Here is a 22,293-nt window from a genome sequence, read left to right as displayed (position 1 = left end):
CTCTCATTTGAGATATTGGTCAGTCTTTATTACGAGATATCGCAAGTCGCAACTGATATCCTTCGTCCATTGTTATAATACTGTCGTTGGCATTTAAAATGTTCGCCATGTCGCATGGATCACTGAAGTAACACTAATCGCGATTCATTAACGACAGGAATTGCCACGATGCGTCAGATGCAAGAAGACATGCAGAGGAAATTGAAGCAGGAGCAAGACCAAAAACGGAAATTAGAAACGGTGCTAACACGGGATCAGACTAAAATTAAAGTACGCGTCCGCGGAGCCTTCCGTTCGGAATTCACAGTGACCTTTTGCGCCGACGCTTTTTAGGAACTGGAACTGAAGAACAGAAACCAGCAGAAGATACTGAAGCGGAAGACGGAGGAAGTGGCCGTCATTCAACGGAAGCTGAGAAGCGGTATGTAGTTGATTGTCGGCCAGTCTCGCGTTTGGTTACTTTGAACAGACTCTCGGAGCTGCAGAACTTCAACGGACAATTGAATGAATGGTATATTCATATGAAAATAAACCTGAATATTTCCGGCTGACACTCGTCAAGGGGTGATTGTCAGCAACTAGTAGAGAATTAAAAGACCATTGTACATCAACAAATCACCGAATTTGACGTCACAGCCATGAAAATTCCAATAATTGAGATGGACATATGGCTTAAATTCAATGTACTCCTTTTGTTGACACAAACTAGGTTGCCGAATTTTGGTCACAAACTAGGTTGCCGAATTTTGGTCAAAGCCGGCACACGAAAGAATGAAAAGCCTCTCCCGATGCGAAATCTGTCTTTTCGATAATTTTTTGCTTTAGCAGAATTTGCCGGCGGAAGTCACTGTGAAAAGCCTTTGTCTCATTGATAATTGTTTTAAAGATGGTAAAATGAGGTCTTGAGTCGGGGGATGGTCGGTAGAAATTCTGATGTTATTGTCAGTTCGAATTCTGTGCGAAAGCCTGGTTTCTTGCCAGATTCCAGTAGTGATACATTGAATCCATGTTTCCTCAATATGTCTCGGTCGGATTCAGTCGGTTCACACCGTTTTCATAAAACCGTGTCACAAGATTTTCCGTGATCATCAAACCGCTTGGCAATGAGTTTTTTTACAGAACCGTCTGAAGAATTTTATGACTATTGCGATAGAACCGGCCGGCAAAATATTTCTATCCTGCCACTGGATAATAATCCCTTTATTGTCACTTCTTGCAGACATGTGTCGTTTGCGAATCTTGGTACTTTGCAAATTTGTCGCGACATCACATGAATTTTGGTATCTGGATGTGTTCATGGGTCAGTGTCTCCCGTATCGCTTGTCGCGTACAAGTATGTCCGCAGGCTCGGGTCTGAATTGTTTCCGCTCCAATCTATGACAGTGAAGGATTTTACCGTGCTGTTGTCGCTGTACACCTCGCTAAACGTGTCTGTCTTAACGTAGAGCGAGTTGGTCAAGTCTCTGGCTCTTTTCTCAGACGTATGCGCCTTCGCCCAGACGTTCAGCTTGCTTTCTGTGACGTTAGCTTGCGCCAGTACGGTCCCGCTGCCGATCTCTTTGATTCGAATCTTCCAAAAGTCGTTGATCGCTATAAAATCTCTTGTGTTCGATGTGGTGTTGGCGGATTGTTCGAAATCGCAGCCGTTCGTGGCGAAATGCTGTATGTCGGAATTGTTCAAATAATTCACGAGGGTTTGGACGTTTAAAAGTGTCTTATCCGATGAATCCTCGTTGTCTCGGCAGCATATCGTGGTGCGTTCTAAGAACGGCAGGGTGATGTTGTCAAAAGTGCGGGAGGCGCAGTCGTCGCAGTCCAGGGTGAGGTTTTCGACCTGGCGACAGCCGAAGATTTTGAACGGGCAGTTGCATTCAAGAAATTGGTGGCTCTCGTCGAATCTTAGGAACCTGGTGGTGACGGCGTCGGCGATCGCGCATCCTAATATCACGAGATTCGTGAGTTTGACTAGAGATAACTTCATGCTGCTGAAAATAACGGGTTTGCGTTGAATTCAACTGGCTGTGCAGAGGACACTGTTTTCATGCCCTTGTCAATAATGACGTGTATATTGTGATTTTGTATTCGCTATTAATTGGTACATGCACGATAGTGATCTGAAGTGATAATAATTAGGTATTTCTCCTTTTTCGAAACAGAACGCCTACTTGCATTACGTACTGTACTCAAGTACTTATGATTTTTGACTACATTCACTTCTACTTCGCAATATGTAGTTTTTTGGACAAAATTATGCCAAGAATACCTACTTTTTACTTAGTTCAAAACAGGGTTGTAATCAATCAAGTCAATTTCACTTTTATAGTTTTGACTCGAGTTAAGTCGAGTCATTTTCAATTCACCGCTGAGTCAAGTCCAAGTCAGCTAGTCGAGGTCCGAGTCGCAGTGTTTTGACTCGAGTCCGAGTCCAAGTCATTACGTTCAATCCGGTTCAACCCACTTTTTTCAACTCTGCTAGTAACATAGAATGGCTCGCATTCATAATATAGTAATTTTCCTCAGTTTTAACAGTTTCTGGCAGTATTTTCCGAGTATCAGGACCGACGAAATACCAATAGTGTTATAACTTTACTATTCTTCGAAGTTACAATGAAATGTCTGCCTTGGCCGTCCTAGTCTCGAGTCGTATGACTTGGTTCGAATGACTCGAGTACAAGAAGAGTTGATACAAAAATTGACTCTGGTCTAGTCATTTTGCGCATTCGAAAATATGACTTGACTCAAGTCGAGTCAACCCAAAAATTCGCCACTCAAGTTGGACTCGAGTCATTACAACCCTGCCTCAAAATGTCTACATGTTATTGAGTATAAGTTTAGGCTTTGTCTTTCTACTTCAACTTAGTGCCAACAATGGCTACTTTGTATCATCTCTGATGCCATAGAGTTTACTGATGTAGGCTTTGTAAGGCTTTATTGCTGCACTTATTAAATGCATTCCTTGTAACCTATTCTGTAATTGCGTTAGGAATATCAAACCAGATTTCTAGCTTGCCATTTCTAGGCTCCGTGACCATCACTGCTTTTGTCTTACGATATCCACAGTCAGCACGCAGCCTGCTACTTAGCTCGAACTGAATGAAAACCTATAACAGCCGACTTCAATCCATTCATTCTAATTTGATTTCGAGACTGGTATCTATGATATGCTAGCCGGTAACTGTTGTTGAACTATGAAAATTCTTTGAATTAACCTGCACATTATCATAAGTGACAAGCACTTGACTCGGGCTAATTTATCGAGCGCAGATGTTATCGTGGCACTTCAATGACTTATTAACGTAATTGGTTTTATTAGCACATGTTCAAATCCATTCTACCATGTCAAGGGTCTTTATAAACTATTGTCGATTGACCGCAGTCAAAACAATGAGAAGGGCGAATTCAGATTCGGACAAAAGGAAGGGTTTGTCTTTTTCCGGTCAGATTTAAGCCAAATTCAATCCAGGAAATCTGACATTTCAACACGGAGTGTATTTGGTATTCATCTCGAGTCATCAAAGTACCGTAGTCCTGCCAGATTATTACTGGTATCTTGATTATTTGCACAAAGGCAACTGTTGCCCATCTGTGACTGTGACACAGCCTCAGCTTCAACACACAGATCTACTATGCAAAATGTTTCAAGTTTTTAAAAATTATTACTCCTTACTGACCACTGCTGTATAACGCTGCCATTTCAGTATGCAGCATGATACATCATAGACACAATTTCAAATGAGTCGAGCTAGCAGACCTTTTTAAATAATGTCTGCGTTTCTGGATTAGAAATGTAATCTGCTGCTTTTCTATGTGGCTCATACACACAAACATTGTAACTTTCTTCGTCTATTGTCAATTTACACAGACACGAAATATGAAACCAGTTCGATTCACGCTTCGCGTAGCGTGTCATAGCCTACTTTAGTAGCAAATTATCGCGTGCGGTGGGGCATGTTTGAAAGACATTGATACAATGGAAACGCAAGGATAGGCACGGGTTATGCCTCTTAAGATTTCATGGCATGTCCACAAATACAGGATTTTGCGGACAAAATTTGATCCGGTGTTTGAGCGATCAATCACAATAATCGCTCGTGGCTGTCGATGTCACAATGGGGGAAGGGATGAGGGTGACACTTCGTGGTCTGGTGGCGTTATTGATGGTGTGCGGTTATGGGAAACCATCGATCTATTTTGATGACAACTGTAACCTGTCCTGTAACATCACTTTGTTCAGTTCTGGTCGCGAAGCTGTATGTAAAATTCATTTGAAAGTGAAGTTCGACTGCTACTTCAAAATGTCAAGATTTTCGCCGTACCATTACCCACGGGCATTTTAAATCGAATTATTTGGAAGAAATACTCTGAATCAAATTCTATACACGTTAGCAATGATGCGTAAACAAATTTAACGTGTAGAATCATAATTTTCAGAACATTATGGCTGGTACTATGTCGAAATATATTTTGTAGTTTTACTTTAACAGAATTAGAATGCATTTTTGTTCTCTCAACTAATGCGACATTGTTATTGGATTACGCTTTAGCAATGAATTGAAAAACAATTGGGTTGGTAATAACGATTTGAATATCGGAATCATCACTTGTATGAAAATCATTGATTTTTTCAAGTACTGAAATCATTTGCCCATTGTTATCTAATGATTGGCAATATCATTGTAAAATATCTGATAACTGTGTCCTCTGTACGACGTATCATATCATCCAAGACATTTAACACAGGCCACCCACATTCACACAAATAACTTAACATTGTAGCAGTGACATAGCAATGTAATGGTATAGTAGCGTCAATATAATAGGAAATAATTGGTGATCAAGTGTCAGTCTGTCGTATATTGATGTTTTATTCGATTCAAAAACGCCACACGATTGCAATATAATGACATGATAACTAGGTTTTTGCCCGTCACATCAATAAACCTGGAAATGATATAAACAAGAAAGTAGAAACTCGGAGTAGTCAGGGGCATGTGTTAGTAGTGCAACTTGCATTTTTTGTTTCGTGGTCGCATAAAACCTGACTGGGCTTAAGATGAAATCGGAGTCAATCTACTCAGATACGGGCAGTCGATTTTGGCCAGCTCTAATAATACCACCCTGATTTTGAACTTGACCTGTTCACTGATTGGTTGACCGTTGGCAATAGACGCACATAATACTTTTTCAATATCATTGAACAGCCAAATCGGGAACGAGAACCAGCCCGGACGGCGTGGACGACCAGAAGCAGTGGTTGGACGAGGAGATTGAGAGGGCGGTCGAGCAGCAGAACCTTCTGAAACAGCTGGAGGACGCGTTGCGCGCGAGAGAGAGCGCCGTCATCAGGAGAGAGGAAGTACTGCGGCAGAAAGAAGCGTTAGAAACGAAAAAATTGCGCTCCAGTCAGGTGAGCTGAGATCAGTCTTGCAATTTCGGAAATAACCCGCCGTCGATCCAATGCGTGCGACCGAATCTACGGTAGTTTTTGAAATTACTTGAGTACTTTTCAGACCATCATTTTTCTACTTCTGCTCATACTATTAGGGACATGTCCTAAAAATCGCTACTTCTACATGTAATTCGAGTTCACTTTATGGTGTTCCTTCTACTTCTTTATGGTGTTCCTTCTCAACCCCGAGTAAAATTCACGAATACTGCAGCAGTCTCCGGAGAAGTGAAGACCAAATCGTCAAATTACAAGTATAGTTATACAATTTTTCCTAATCAGAAAGAAATGCAACAAAAATCACGTTGAACTAATATCAATTATTCATTTTCCTAAGCATGAGAATGGCAACTGTCTCTACACCAGGCTTGACTAGTTTCGCAATATACAGTCCTGCTGTAGTAGTTTAAGGAAAACCAGAAATTAAATTAGAATTTAAAATAAAGCGTATAAACATTTCACAAATTATATTAGAATTATATTACTGTCATTTCGCACTAATCAGACAACTAGAATTATCTGTGTGGTATTTCGTTTCGTGCCGGAAACCCTTTACAAACAGAACCTTTGCAGGTGATGACTTCGGAAGTCCTTCAAGTGGCGTCGAAACTGGCGACGGTCGATCAAAAGCTGCACGCCAGAGAGCAGCAGCTTCACGACAGTTCCGATCGGACGGCTTCGGGCAGGCAGCGTCGGTTGGAGACTGCCGTCGAGCAGCTCCGCGCAGAGAGAAATCAACTTGGACTGAAGAAGGCGGCGTTGGAGGAGAAACTGCAGTACGGCGGTGTGCTGAACCCACAGGTTTGATGATTGTTGCTGTCGAGGGGAGGGGGGGTAACCAAGTGAGTCTTACTTTTATAGTTTTACTCGAGTCAAGTCATATTCAATTCACCACCGAGTCGAGTCCAAGTCATACTGTTTATTGCTGTTCAGTCTTGCGTTCAAGACACGTTCATCTCATTTTGACAACTCTGCTTGGGAGAAACGAATCCCTCGCATTCGTGTTATACTCTTTTATCTCACTTTTGACCAAAGATTGTCAGTAAAGAAGTACTTATCCTTTATTGAGGTACACAAGTAAGTTTTGCCAGCTTGCAATACTTCCTCAAACAGTTGTTATTTTAGATTACTTTAGCGTTTCATTGATGTGATAAAGAGAATTGCGATATCGTATCGTTATTACTTGATTAACTGTAGCTATTTCAAGAAGTAATATTGAACTAACAATGTTCTAGAAAAAGGAATGGGCAGTTGGCATATAGGCCAATATGTCCAACAATCGCAAGTATGGCTGGATTTCAAATATTTGGCGGTAAAAACAGCAGAATGGGACCTCTATCTAGTACCGAGAAGAAAAGTATCATGTACTAGACATGGAGACTGAGATTTTTGGCCTGTTTTGAGGCAAGTCCTTTTCTTCAGGACGAGAGAGAACTCTTTGAACTCGACGAAGCCGTGGAAGCGTTAACCGACGCCATCGAGTGGCAGGACGACACGATCGTCCGCGCTAGCACCTCGGCCGATTTACGAGAGAGCCGGCTGAAGTTGGCGAGGGAACGGAGCTCGGCACTGCAAAAGCACGTGAAAAGCGTGGACGGGGTGGCCGCCGGCATGCTGCTCACGAGATGTTTCGAACGGGTGAGTAATTGATATAGTTAACATTTCATTTTTCAATTTAATATTACAGCAGTCGCAGTCAAGGTAATCAGTATCAACACCCAAGTAGAGGTAGTAGTATCAATTTCCAAGACATTTAAAACTTCAAGTAGAAAATGGAATTACTGGAGTTGGTAGTTTTAAAGTAGATTTGCTCTAGTCGACAAGGTAGGGTAATTGTAAAGCGTCTGGCTTCTTGATCGGTAGGGCGTGGGTTCGATTCCCGGCCGGATCAGACCAAAGACCTGATTAGTAACGCTGGTATCCACGGCTTCCCCGTCTGGCGTTCAGCATTACCGGGATAGCATGGAGGGGCGGTGCGCGACTTGAAAAGTCTTGCGCAAGGCTTTTTCTGCACCTTCCTTATCCAGCAGCTTATGCACATCATGCACTCATGGTATGCATATGTGCAGATTGTGTGAATGTATATCATGAGTCGGTGTAAATGCTACAAAAACATGGAGGTCAAAAATATACTACATCCTATTCTGTACTTTAGTAGTAAATCAGAAATGTGTTCCTTTCGAAATTGCAAGATTTGACTTCGCGGCAAATTAAAATTGCTGATAACAATCCACTAGTAGAGCAACTCTTGATGATATATCCTGCTACCATGACACAAGGGTTATTTCACCTGGTTGATACGATGATTTCATTTCCAAATGCGACTCAAACCAATCCCGAAACTCTTTTCTACTTTGCAAAAGCGAAAGTGTAAAAGTAAGTAATTTTACATCGAAAAGTGTTTAGTAGTGCTAGTAGTATGGAAGCATAGCCGCAGATTACTCCAAAAAAGTAGGATTACTTCGTTGCTGACTCCGCGTTTCGGAAATGTTTGGTCCACGGTGACAGTGTTAGCACCTGCTTTTTTCTAACAGGTGCTTGATTTGAGAGAGTCGGAACAGGCCCTCGAAGGTCAGCTGAACGATTTGCAAGCGAAACTGAACGACAGAGACAGGACGGTGGTGGAGTCGGAATCTGCGTTGAACAGGTAGCTGTTAATCTTAATGTTAATCGCGATGGTATCGTATAAAAACTAGTTATTCGTAGGATTTGTAGTTGAGTAATAAGTAAAAATTCGGTACTCACGCTGCTCAGGTCATCATTGGGCTCAGCCCTAGTGCTGATACTAATACAGGGAATCAAACCTAACCTTATACCAATGTTTTTGATTTGGTTGGATGTGCAGAATTTGTCGACAAACCACGGTACGATCTTTCATAAATATGCGAGTATCTGTATTGATGCAAAACAACGTGTTTTTCCAGATACGTTGTGGAGAGCGACAGGAAACTGATGGAAATGGAGAAGAAATACGAACAGAGGACGCAGCAGTTGATCAAGCAGCTTTCAGGTAAATGCATCGCTGGCTACATAATAACCCTTTAGCATGCACGGACTTGAAGGTCAGATAAGGCGTCGCCTTGTGGCATAAAATGTTCTCTACTATTTTGATATTGAAACAGCATCTCGTAGAGACCAAACGAAGGGTCACGGTAGCAATTCACGGTCAACTGGTCAAGGATTTGTTGGGCGATACATTTTTGCCAAAATAGTTGTTACTTTGAGTTGTGTTCCTTGCGGGAAATTACAATCGTTCATGCATTGCATAACCTGAGGTGGTTACAGCAGAGTTGTAGCCAAGTCGCAAGGGGCACAAGTCGATTAGAGTTTGATAGTTGTGACTCGAGTCAAGTCCAGTCTTTTCAATTCGCCACCGAGTCAAGTCAAAGTCGGGATGGAGTCATAGGGTTATGACTCGAGTCCAAGTCGTAGTGTTGGCTGTTCAGTATCGAGTTCAAGTCAGGTTCAACTTACTTCTGTGAAACTCATAGGTGATAACGTAGGCCTTGTATTCATAATATGCTCGTTTTACTCACCCAAACATGTTTATTCAAACAGATGAAAGGCAGTTTCTCGGCCTATTTTTCTATTATTAATAGTCCCGATATGCGAGACTTGTATGAGTCATATAGAATGTGTCGAATCATGCAAAATGACTCTAGTCAATACACAAATTGACTCCAGTCATTACAACCCTGGGTCAAAAATCATAACCACTTGACTAAGTAGTGCAAGTGGCCGAAACCTACTGGAGTACTCGGAAAAGTAGAAGTGCTCCGTTACCTTAAAAAACGACGCACCCCAAATTTGAATTCATTCCAACCAAGAACCAATATTCGCGGATTTCGAAGAGTTTGAAAATTTTGAATTTGCCTAAAAATGCAAAAAAATTTTTTTTCAAATTTTTCTGCCAACCCCATGAAATTGTTGCGCTGTCTTCAAAAACGATGCAAAACAAATTTGACTCAATTCGAAGCCGTAGAAGTGGAGTTATTTCAGTTTTTCTTTGATAATTCTGGGACTATCCTTGATTGGTGGATCATCCCAGAATTATCATCAAAAAACTTGAATAACTCCGCTTCTGCAGCTTGGAATTGAGTCAAATTTGTTTTCCACTGTTTTTGAAGACAGCGCAACAATTTCATAAGGTTAGAAGGAAAATTTGAAAAAAAAAAAATTTTTGCATTTTTAGGCGAATTCAAAATTTTCAAACTCTACGAAATCCGCGAATATTAGTTGGAATGAATTCAAATTTGGTGTGCGTCGTTTTTTAAGGCAACCTAACGATTTAATCAAGTAACCAGCAAGATTCAGGGGAAAAGGTTGTTTTTGAACAGCCCTACTGAGCACCTCTGTGAGTATCTGATATGCGAGTATTGCAAATTGAGTAACGCAAACGTCTCAACCGGTGCACTTGTTCTACCTCACTTTTCACACCCTCGATTTCAGATCGCGATTCCGCAGGAACTGGCGGCCAGTCCACGCGGGAACTCCAAAACCGAATCGAAGCCCTGCAGAGGGACCTGCACCATTACAGGTCGTCCAACAGGGAACTGAAGAAAAGGCTGCGTGACGCACTGGTCGAGTCTGGCGCCGAGATACCGCTGTCGGTTCGTAGCAATTCGGAAACGGATATCAAAGGCAGGGGTAGTTTGCGGAGCGCGAGAGAAGGTATGTCGGCGTGTCATGCAGTGTTGACATAACTCGAGTAAGGACTTGACTTGAGTCAAATTTTTCGTATGACTCGACTTGACTCGAATCACTTTGGAAAAATGACTTGATTAGACTTGGAGTTTCAGAAATGAGCATTGACTCATGACTCGGAGCAATCTTGACGAGTCAATTTCAAGTCATCAAGTAAACGGTGTTGATTAAATCACTGTATCCTTGTGTATGTTCGGATTGTTCGAGATGCGCCGGGCGTCGCTTGTGAGAGCAACCATCCATTCACTGATAGTACGTTACACTGATCCTCCCCTCCATTGTTACATCAAAAATAAATATCACAACTTACGTTGTCGTAGTAGTAGTAGGTGGATTAATGTAATAGCAGTGTGTCTCTGTTTCTTAGACGGCTCAATGCTCAAGTTACGCAGTGCTCACCTTTACGAACTCTCTTGTATGATTTAAATCGAACAACTATAATTTGTGCGTTTATATTCTCACGGATGTGTAGATGGGTGGTGTAGGCTATTGTACCAGATCAATTTGTTCCAACTTCTTGAAGCTTCGTATTCGGTCCTACATTTGGCTGATAATAACTGACTGTATGATGTGGCTGTACTTGTACAGTAGGGTTGTACAAAAAAAACTTTTTTTTCCAAATCTCACTCGCTTAATGACTAGTAGAAGCGGAATTATTTGAGTTTTTCGTTGATAATCCCCGGATCAAGGATAATCTGAGAAATAACTCCGCTTCTACCAGTCGGAATTGACTCAAATTTGTTATACATCGTCTTTGAAGACAGCTCAACAATTTCATGGGGTTGACAGAAAAATTTGAAATTTTTTTTTTAATTTCTATTAATAAATTGAAAATTTCCATTCAATATTGCACGGCCTTCACTGGTTGGAAGTGAGTCAAATTTGGTGTGCATCGTTTTCTTAGACAACCTGACGATTTAGTCATCAAGCGAGTTAGATTTGGAAAAAAAAGTTTTTTTTGAACAACCCTACTGTACAGTTACTCGCATATTTTTTTAGCAGTTCTACGTGTGCGTAAACGATACAATGCATTTTTGCATGTGTATTTAACTTCATATTCGTTATTTGATTCAAGATATATGGCCAATTAATCTGTCTTTCACACAGCTAGCAAAATGTAATGTCTTTGAATCATCACTTATATTTCAAAAATTCAATTTGACTCGACTCGTGGCTTGACTTGACTCGACTTGACTCGAGTCACCTCCAAAATGCGAGTGACTTGACTCGAGTCACTTTCGAAAATCGATTGACTTGACTTGACTCGAGTCAAAATGTTCCATGACTCGTGACCAGAAGGTAGTGACTTGATCCCAACACTGGCGGTGGCTGGTGGTGCCTACATTGTGAGCCCTACTCTGGATAAACTCATGAAAAGATAGGCTACAATATTGTTCGCATGAATCTCTTGCTATCTTGCACACGACTTCATATTTGTGCGCATTTTTTCATTCACAACCGAAAAACGTTACAGGACATCCCCCTGACGATGCGCACGCGTCGATGTCTTCAGCCAGGTCCAAAGTTTCCGAGAGCGCAACAGAAAACGATGGTGACGCACATTCTTTGGCAAGTCCAAAGCGACAGTCCAAGCGTGCTCTTGAAAATCAGTCGAGCGTCGAAATCCCTGACCTGGAGGCAAGTCCGGCACGAAACACCAAGACAAACTCGGCAGCGGGCGGCTTTGCGTCCCTGCGCAGGTCCCGGCAAGAGCATCCCACAGCATACTCCTCGATACCGAAGAATTCGGTGGAGTATCTCGAATTTCAAAACCTCCAGACGAACTCGAGAGTCGCCAACGGGCGAAGGTTAAATTCAGGCTCGGAGCTGGTGCCAGACGGTCTGCACTTTCTTCCGGAGGCTAGCAAGGTTGACGCGGCCGTCACTCCAGTCAGAGTGTCCAAGAAGGATATTAAGAGAATATCGAAGAACGAGGTGAATCAGCGTAAGACGAGTCTTTCCGACGTGGCGTCTCTGTCGCATTCAGCGCTGCAGGATTCTTTAGACCTGCGTAGGAGTAATCGGTAGCTCAAGGAATTTGGAACTCGCACCAGGGAGTCTGATATTCGTTGGTGCAGTGGTTTTCAGCCTGGCGTTTGTCTTTTTTCTGGGGGTCGTGAAAGTGCTGACTTTTTTTTAATTAGTAATAGGTCATGAGCAGAGATGGTCAGTCCCAGTGTAACCGTGTGTCATAAAGTCTATATTTTGTGGCATATTCGCCGCGTTGAATTTAGGCGCGAGTTCTCGTCGTCCTGCTGTCTAAACGTTGGCTCACAAGACTAAAAATCGCCGAGAGGAAGCTATTTTCGAATGTGCTATACAGAGATGTGTTCTATCTGACTCGCCTTCTTTGGCTATGCATACATATTCCATCAGAGCTTGATATCAGCGAACAAATGAGAATCGCTTAACGGATACCTTACCTCATACTCGCGTGATTTGTAGTTGTATGGCTCTAAATTCACTCGATGCGCAGTCTCCTTTTTCAAAACATTTCAAACCCGATATGTAGGAAAGTTATGTTGAATGAATAACTGCGTGAACATTGCATTGAGCAGTCGATGTATTGTAAACGTCATGCTGATAGAGCCTGTGTCGCCCATTTATAATTGATGCAGTCTTCATATCCTCATTAATGCCTTCGCTGCGACTGAAACTTTATATCACACGAGCCAGTTGATTTGGCCTGCTGGCTGCTGCTGACATCGTTTTTGACTGGTGCGTATAAATCGTACTCGAACACTGATGTAGTCTTTATATCTTGTCATAGTTGAAAATCAACAATTGCCAATTCTACCGTCAACATTTTAATCTCTAGTGGTCTATTGACGTATGATTTCCGTATTTATTCTTACACTAGTGCATGTAGCTAAGACTTACGTTTCGCCAAATCTGTGTGCTTTGATAATATCTGTAGTTTACATGTTTTATCAACACTGTTTTGTGATACTATTTTCAATATTTTTCGTTATTCATGTTTGTTTGCCTGTAAGCATCGGTGATTCTTCCACCATTAGTATCACATCGTCTATGATTTTTCTATATTTTAGTAGCTGTTCCCGCGGTCGAAGAATAAATTTATCTTTAGTAATAAAATGTTTCATTCCACACTTGTCTCGCAAGGGCTGTGTCAAATTTACTAGCTGCGACGTGAAGGGTTTGTGAGGAAAGGACACAAGTTCGTTTTTGTCCTAGATGTTTTGCTGTATAAACAGCGACTCGTGATATACATACACAAGATCTGTGCATATGCATACCATACCATGAGTGCATGATGTGCATATGCCGCTGGACAGGGACAGATAGCCTTGTACGGCTTTGCAAGTCTTGCACCTCCCTTCCATGCTATCCCTGTAATGCATGAGCTCCAAGCAGGGAAGTCGTGGATACCGGTGTATATCATCAGGTCTTTGGTCTGACCCGGCCGTGGATCGAACACGCGACCTACCGACCAAGAATCAGGACGCTTCAAAAATACTATCATTTAGTAGTCAATTTTAACAATGTATTGAAAGCTATACTGTCATGTTCAGTCTTTCAGCAGTAAGTGGCTAGTAAGATAACCTCCTGTTAATTGAGGTAAGCGAGTCGATCGTATATTCTGATTTCAGTAACCATTAGAGGTGGACAGAAACGAAGTGCTTTCACTTTTTCGAAGTGCCCAAGTGGGTTTTCCTGCTTGCAGTCGGTTACTTACGAGGTGGCTAGCAGTCAGACTACTTTTATTTTAACAGTTATTTAGACAAATCTATTTGTGCGACCGTCAACATGTAATTCAATTAGTATGTGATGGCGGCGGTCGACATGCAAATTTAATTTGACTTCTGAATTTATGAGTTAATTTTAATTAATCTTGAAATCTTTTTCGTGCTGCTCGCGATTCAGTACCATTTCAGTTTTCGATTTTACTACAGTAGCGCCCTTTGCAATCTGAGCCCTACAGTACAGATGCGAACAACTTAGAAAATGATGCGCCCCATATAGAAATACACGGTTAGGCCTACCGTATTTTTACAAAACTTTCAGACTTACAAATACCATAGTAAAATCCTTGAAAAATGGTAAATGTATTCCGAGTTTGTAGTTGGTTGACTAAAAGATAAATATTAATAGCATGACCACTCGCGATTTCGGTGTCTGATTTCGAAGACTAGCCTACTCCAAGTCGTTTCGACACCTTCCTATTTTTCATTGTATCGCAGTCTTGTGGTGCATTGAAATGATGAAAATATAAGCAATAAATTGAATTGAATAGTAAGCCGATATGAAAAAGTAGGTCAGTCCGGAGTTCACCGGCATGCGACCGTAGGCTACATAAGTAATCGAAATGCGGTCGTGAATAACAAAAAGCTTGACCACCCCTGGCTTAGATGGATGCTGATTGAAGGGTTCAAGTTCCACAAAATATACCAGCTTATTTTGCATAGCTGTCGTGCTTCCCGCGTGAAATGTTATGAAATAGCTACTTATGATATAGCAGTAGCCTACGTACCGAACTCACTGCACCACCCGGATACATATTAAGATTCCAGGCTTAGACAGTCAATGAAAGCGTATTCGGGACTTTTCCGGAACTACGTAACATATGAGAATATATTATTCGAAGCCAAGAAATTCTACTTCTACTTGAAGTAGTTTGAAGCCGTTCTGAAGAACTCTACTTCTACACGTAGGCTACCTTTATAGAATTTGACGCCACTGGTTTTACTTCTACTTCAGTAACTTTGTTCACTACTTTGACCGCCTTTTGGATGTAGGCTACTGAACTGTTGGAGAATTTCGAAACGATCAAGCACGGTCTATCATATAACGTTCACCTTGACCTACTATTGCGTCAACGCCGATGTACCAGTGTTTGAAATTCATATTTCGGCTGTCTTTCTTTTTGGCACATGCGTCCTTGATCCGATCCCCTCGATACTTTTTCGTTAACACGACACAAGATAAACCACGCTGCGCAGGAGAAGCCAGCAGGAGACTCTCGCGGCGATAGAGTAGGGTTGCCATACGTCCGAAATTTCCCGGACATGTCCGGAATTTCACAGTAAAAACTGCGTCGGGGAGGAAATTCTAAAATATGCCTAAATGTCCGGAATTTTGAAGGCTTGAAGTAGGCTCAAACTTTTTTCGTAAATCAACATAAATAATATTACTTTCAAGCAGATTTATGCCATTTGAAATTTTTCTTCGTGCTGCGCGCGATTTAATACTACGTATTGATATTAATATGGGAAACACGCACCGCCCTCGCAAAAAATGCAATCTATCATGTACTGAAATAAGTGTAGGCCTAATTGTAATAGCAATTATAAGATAACGGTTTGTTACCTGAGTTGGTTAAGGCCGTTTGCGGCTAAAGCTATAAAGACAGATGTTCTAAACCTGGGGTCGTTTGCCTTTATTCTGGGGAACGTCATCTGCTTCCAAAATAGGCCTTGAGTAAGTCTGGGCAGGCTGACTTTTTATTAATCAGCCTATAATTTTTTGAGCTGAACCACGGAACATTTTCAAATTGGAAATGAGTTCGCGGCCATAAAAGGTTGGAAACCACCGGATGTGAAATCTACTGGTGTATTTTATAGTAATATCTGGCAAAACCAATATTATTGACAGAATTCATTCACGAATTTTTACAAGCAGATTCATACAGTAAGTCCGCAAGAAGTTAGGGCGATCAGGGGAGACCGGGGACAAATGTAACTAGGGGCAAATGTAACAATCGACCTCACCGCTAGTAGGAGGGAGAAATCAGCTTGATATTTTAAGTGTGCATGCAGTAGTTATCTCTCCTATTATACCTGGAGTTACGTTGAGCTACGATGCGAAACCCCGGAATAATTTGCAAAAAACGAAATTTTTGACCCTCGAGTAAAGTTTTTCTGGTCTGGAATAATTTGTCTAGACGAATAGTACCTCAAGTAGTTACAACGTAATATGTGTAGCTGGAACAATATTACTATAGTCTACCGTGGTGACAGAAAGAATAGGACTTGCATCGCCGGGAAGGTACGATACTGAGACACTAATCATGGTCGAGCGTGTCAGGGGCAATCGTAACACTCTGTTACTTTTGCCCCGTTACAATATGTTATCAATTCTGAATGTCTTTGTTCATATGTTGGTATTACCATTCATCTACTGCAGAATAATCTTGCAACAGCAAGAAGTTCACCAGAGCAGATACTGCCTTGCGATACCAATTCCAACATGATCATCTGTCGAAACGGCCATACAATAGTGATGATGTGAATCTGACGGTTCGGTTATTTTCGTGATTCAAAAACCCTTTCTCATGTTGATCGACTTTTGGTGTGTCGAACTTCAATAGTCATGGCTTAATTCTCGTCCTCTGACTTTGATCATGGCCCACTTACATTTTGATATTTGATGTGAACAATTTATGTTAATTTTCTACAGCACAGATAAATGTCATTATAGCTTTGACGCCACACAATGTTGCGTCCTCCTTTTACTATACTATCATCGGCCCATTCAACCAAGATATGTTAGCCAGGTCGGTTTCGCACCTTCGCAGGTGACCGAATGACCAACCCATTATGCCCGCTCAACAACGGAACCTTGGTAGAAGAGGCCGAATATGTGTAGGGATATGATGAAATGAATGTGTCTCTTGTACACTTTAAGCTTGAACAAGACACGAAGGGTGATATTGCATTCAGATGCCATAAATGCGATGGGGCGTAGCCTGGAAGCGTTCAAACGTCTCTTTCTTTAGTTTCACGTAATATTACAATTTGTGCTTCCGTTTTCGTTGTTCATTTAGTTTGTGTTTAGTTATAAATAACACTGTTACAATTGCCCCGCAAGGGTGGTACAATTGCCCCTGGGTACGGGGCGATTGTAACATTTGAGCAGCGATTTTTGCGACCCAAAATTTCCATGATTGATTGTTGATTGAGTTCCAATTTAGTTTTCATATCAACTATCGAGTTGTTGGCTTCTTTATATAAAACTTTGGAAGTGAAATTTCCACGAGAAAAACACGTAATGTTGGAAAATACGAAAAGTGTTACAATTGTCCCCGGTCTCCCCTACCCTATGGCGGACCCAAGATTAGTGCTTTTTGTTTGGCCGGAAGGGGACTGAGAAAAAAATGTTGTTTCGGACCCGGTTACAATACACAGCCAGAACCGCACCGACCTAACACTAACAGTTTAACAGGGCTGTCAAGCGCACAACCGGCGGACAGTGGACAGGTGGTCAGTAACGAAGTACTTCTACCTTTTTGAAGTACTCGAGTAGTTTTCCGCTACTTGGGTACTTACTCAAGTAGATCTAATTTCCTGCTACTTCTACTTCGTAATATTTGGTGATCTACTTACTTACTTTTTGCTATTTTCAGTTTGTCACGTAGAAGTAGTTTAATCCTCCAATCAGGAAGATAGCCTGAGGAATTTCGGGGCTGTTTACACGGAGTATCAACATTAAATTTTCATAAAAGTTGAGTATATCCCAGAATTTTCGTCGCGTTTTAGCGCACTGTGGATATGAAGAGACCAGTATGATTTCGCGAAAGTACCGGTGAATATAATTTAGGTACCGGGTTCCGTGGTTCCGTTCACACCGCATTGTCGCCAAAATGAAATATTTCATCACAGTATATGGCCCCTCATAACATTTGAAACTGATGTTTGGCAATCTAGCATTTACTTATCATATCATAATTTAGCAGTCCATGGCGTGTCCTAAAATGGAAAAGTGGACTCTGACCTTTTTTAGCTTTAGACCTGTTTTAGCATACCACCTTTGAAACTTTCTGGACTAAATACATGAAATACAATTCCGCTTTTAGAAGTAGTATTTATATTTCTCTTTGAATTCCAAGTATCATACTTTGAGTTCTAATTAGTTTCAGTTCTTTTGCGTGGGGAATATCATGTTGAAGTATGAAAGCAAGTATAATAATGCCTTTAATTTCCGGAAATAAAGCTACACAATATGGTATTTTTACGATCCACCATATTTTTTATCAACGTTTACTAATCGCGCAAAGTGTTTATCCCGGATCCGATACAATTTCTCCCTATTGCTCTTCGACTAAACTACGGGCCATATAATATGGGGGCCATACCACGATATTTACTAAAACGAGCGGTTCGAGTAAACAGAGGATTAGTATCGCATTTTCATATCAATATTATCATTTTCGTCCCATGATGTGGACGAATGCTTATGGTGTCGAATATTAGATACCTCCTGGTATGCATCAATATGAATCCAGCTCTTTACCTTTCGCATAGCTCAATTTGCAGCGTTTGACAATCCATGCGAACGAATTACGATCGTTTTCATATAACTACTTACTTACTTGAGTAGATTTAAAGTCAGTCAATTCTACTTCTACTTCAAGTAGTGTTAGGTTGCTCATGAAAGAAGTACTTCTACTTGTAGTTGAGTAGATTTTTTTCGTCGCTACTTCTACTTCTACTTGAGTAGCTTTCTTGACTACTTTGACCACCTCTGCCAGCGGACAGGATAAGGTCCACCAGAGCTCACATTAGAGATGGCCCAATTCAAAACCTATGTTCCTCTCAACTCCTGCATAGATTCGATGGACGAAGCTTTGCTAGTGTGGCGTCATAATGACTAGAGCCCGACCGATATTGGATTTTTGGGCAGGTACCGATAAAACCGATATATATCATCTTCACCGATAACACAACTTCAGAGCATTTATTTCAACAACTTTACAGCCATTGCCTTTCTTGAACATGAAATAGACTAGAAAGGATGCATCTGGGCACTATGAAAATGTAATCTATACGAAATATAGCAATATTCCCATCTAGCGGTCAAGAATTATAGTTCCCACCATCATGTTGTGTCGTCACGAAAATAGCCGACACTTTTTCAGCTCCAATGGCCGATACCGATAATTCTTTCAAAGTATAATATTGACTCCATATTATCGGCGAACCGATAATCGGTCGGGCTCTAATATGACTGACAATGTATTAATAGCTCATTGTACAATCCGCTAGTGGGCGCTAAAGAGCGCCCGGATTGTGCTCCTCAAAAATATGTCAACCCTACGACAGAGGGGCATTAACCAACCACATACCCGTGGCTTCTTCGTCGTTACCATTTTAGGCTATGCTCGCAGCGTTAGCAATGCTAAATGCTGCCAATTCAGAAATATAAGACGCATAAGCCTATTCATTGGACCGACTAAATATATTACGAAATTATACAATATGATCAACTACCAAATAGATATATCCGGTGGAAATGTTGAGAGAATATAGGCCTATGATGCATTGATATTTCGAAGCCTATGCGCACTGCGCAGTGCGCACTATATCTTCCACTTCACGATTTTCCGTGAGGACATAGATTGCCCGATGACGAACGCTTGAGATACGCAAGTATAGGCAACACCCATATTAGGCTCCAGGGCCCTTGTACGGGGCAATACCATGATCGAATGCAATCTCAGTACGATTCAGTTAGAAACAGAAAGCCAAGAGCGTGTTTTTCATGTTCCCTAATTTATACTGCATAGTAGATAGTGGAAGTTCGGTTATTTTTGTCGTGGGCGCATGTACATAATTGATAAGCGTCTTTTGCTTGCACTGCAAGATAAGCTTGTTTGAGTAATCACCTCATTCAATATTTGATACGATGCGATTATATAAAAATCAAACCGAATAAGTAGCGTCGAAACTATCCTAGTCAAAGAACACTTATCAAAATAATTTCCAAGTCCTAATTTCCACCACCTTGACACTTATCAAATCGTGCTAATCCGGAATAACTAAATAGACGCCATAAATAGACGTGTGAAATTTCACGCGCAACATAGGCTATTTCTGATTGAAATTTTACTTTCTCGCGGATATATATACGGTTCCATCACGACAGAAATCCATCACACTTTTCCGAAACGTTCTAAACATCTTGAATAAAAACAATTCGTTCGCTATGCTCAGCCTTCTGATAGCTTCGTTACTTTTTGTTTGTGGTACCTTTGGTGGTTTCGTTGGGATTAGACGAGAACCATTTGAGCTTCAGTGTTCGCATATTCGCCAGATTGCGAGGGAGTTCGAAGTGGATCAATTAATTTCAGAAGTAAGAAATTACTACATTTTCTGGTATAAATTACAACCCGTCCACTCTTTTTGGCAACCGTTTCTTCCCATGATATTGTAATATCATGCAACAACATGACACATCACCAAGACTGCAATTCCATCGTGATTAATGGACGCCAAAACATTTTACCTGATAAAGTTATTTAGTGTACAAAACTACTACGCCAAGTGATATAACCCCCTATGCACAGAGAGGTGCAAGGTCAATTTTCAGGAATACATTTTTCCCCAATTGATTACATTATTTATTCATTCCAGAATTCGCAGCTCAGCGATTCGGAAATCCTCGGGCATATTCCTCTGATGGGCGTGATGGAAATGGCTCCTGATAACGACTACAAGCAGTACTGGAATGTTGACCGAAGGCTTATTTCGATACTTGGGATCACATCAGAAGAGGAAAAGATTCTTGTTCTGAACAAGCTCATAGAGTTCAGCAAAGTAGAAGCAAAACAGGTAAGAATCATATCGTTACCTTTTAGATTGTGGGTTATGAATGGGACTCTCATTAATATTCGTATCCTGTTAGTTTTTCCTACATTGATGCGTGGTCGGTTTAGAGAAGTGATATTCGTTTCTCTTGTAGCCCAGAAATCAGAAATGCTTGCATGCACGCTACGTTGACAGCAGCCTCGTCGCAGTATTAGAGACCCTTGTCGCCAGGATACCTCAAGGATCCGTATTCAAAGTAAGTACATAGCGAATTTAATAAGCCACTTATTTTGTAGACAATGATGCTTAGTTATACATAATCACATTTCCCATGATACCTGAAGCAAAACGATGGAAGGCTGTGTTATGTGATACTGATATGCCATTGAGCTCCCCAAGCAGCCATTTACTCAATAACTATAATCAGAGGTAGATATAGTAACAATAAAGCATATATAATTTTACGGAGTAGTCGAGGTTACTTGGAATTCGCTACTTTCTGCTTGTAGGCAGTAGAAATTTACAAACTTACTCTTCTTTGCGTAGCCTATCAACGATGACTACATTGACCACCAGCTCTGACCATTATAATAGACCTATCTTGACCGAATGTTGTTTCCATTTGTGTTACGTCCTTCAAAGTATTTCTTATGTTGAAAATGTGCCTGGCCCTAAAACTTTCAACTCTCTCTGTCCGCAAAGCTAAATGTTGTATAAACTCTCGTTCTAGCCGACATCTTTGAAGACATCCGTGAATATATTCCTTCACGCCAACGCTAATAACTTGAGCTTCAGCGATCAACAGCGAGCTAGGAGGCTGATAAGGGCATACAACAAAATACATACACCAGCGTATTTCGATTGCCTCGCGTATCGTATGCAAGCGAGAGAAGTATTGAAGATTGACCTCTGTTAATGATTTTCGAAAATCGCGCCTTCGTCTACGCTACGGCATGCGTGACTGAGAACCTATTTAAAAATTCCAAGTTTGTCTGTAACTCTATTTTATTGCTAAATTCCGTGTACGTGACTTTTATTTATGCTCATGAACTATGCATTCAACTTTTTAATCCTCTCTTTCGTCTGACTGTTGAATATGTACGCCCCTGTGATATATCTTGTAATGCACATGCACATTGCACAATTATATTTTTTTCATTTTATATTGCTCCTAAATTGCTTTTATATGAGCTCTGAAACTGCCAATTTTTACCATTTCACCATGAGTTTATATGACGCTACCTATATTTATTCATGAATATTTATTGACAATTATATATAGCCTTTCCCGCGGTTTTAATAATTTGAAGTGAAGACAAAATAAATATAAATGATATCAAAATCTTATCGGCCAGTTCGATCTTGTTAGTTCAGCTTAGAGCTTAGAGTAGGCTTACCATATTTTGGAAATCAAAAAAGAGGACACTTTTTCAGAAATTTGCAACTTGCAAAACCGGAGTGAAATTCTCAAAAACCGGTTAATTTTCCCCACTTTGTGAACGGTTGACTAAAAAAAAAAAAAGGTCATCTTTTCCGCTTAGAGCTCAAAATAACGTTTTTTACTCCACATTGCCAGGTGGATGACTAAATAAAAAAAAA

General features: G+C 40.9%; 2 protein-coding genes across 2 annotated transcripts in view; both read left to right on the top strand.

The window, feature by feature from the left end:
- LOC145456262 (kinesin-like protein KIF27) overlaps positions 1–13,258 on the top strand; it is a 45,566-nt gene extending 32,308 nt beyond the window's left edge. The window contains exons 20-28 of the mRNA XM_080334339.1: positions 158–270; positions 334–421; positions 5,202–5,407; positions 6,020–6,247; positions 6,869–7,084; positions 7,981–8,093; positions 8,371–8,456; positions 9,896–10,117; positions 11,625–13,258. Coding sequence (XP_080190465.1) covers positions 158–270; positions 334–421; positions 5,202–5,407; positions 6,020–6,247; positions 6,869–7,084; positions 7,981–8,093; positions 8,371–8,456; positions 9,896–10,117; positions 11,625–12,178 — 1,826 coding nt within the window. The 3' untranslated portion in view covers positions 12,179–13,258. The remainder of the gene's footprint in view (positions 1–157; positions 271–333; positions 422–5,201; positions 5,408–6,019; positions 6,248–6,868; positions 7,085–7,980; positions 8,094–8,370; positions 8,457–9,895; positions 10,118–11,624) is intronic.
- A 6,636-nt stretch (positions 13,259–19,894) lies between these two features.
- On the top strand, positions 19,895–21,957 carry LOC145455093 (uncharacterized). The gene is made up of 3 exons (XM_080333041.1): positions 19,895–20,718; positions 20,849–20,950; positions 21,425–21,957. The coding sequence occupies exons 1-3, from the start codon at positions 20,446–20,448 to the stop codon at positions 21,608–21,610; spliced, it is 561 nt and encodes a 186-aa protein (XP_080189167.1). The 5' UTR covers positions 19,895–20,445; the 3' UTR covers positions 21,611–21,957.
- The last annotated feature ends 336 nt before the right edge of the window (positions 21,958–22,293 follow it).

Source organism: Botryllus schlosseri, chromosome 14 (genome assembly GCF_051294905.1).
Source record: "Botryllus schlosseri isolate E-star chromosome 14, Bs_hap1, whole genome shotgun sequence".
NCBI lineage: Eukaryota > Metazoa > Chordata > Ascidiacea > Stolidobranchia > Styelidae > Botryllus > Botryllus schlosseri.
The sequence above is the reverse complement of the archived record's forward strand: the minus strand, read 5'-3'. Positions and strand labels throughout refer to the sequence as shown.

Bases quoted from the DNA above. Each gene is read 5' to 3' on its own strand.
- LOC145455093 (XM_080333041.1), top strand. From the start codon at position 20,446: ATGCACAGAGAGGTGCAAGGTCAATTTTCAGGAATACATTTTTCCCCA. The intron at 20,719-20,848 runs GTAAGAATCATA...TTTCTCTTGTAG, and splicing joins GCAAAGTAGAAGCAAAACAG to CCCAGAAATCAGAAATGCTT. The intron at 20,951-21,424 runs GTAAGTACATAG...CTCTCGTTCTAG, and splicing joins CTCAAGGATCCGTATTCAAA to CCGACATCTTTGAAGACATC.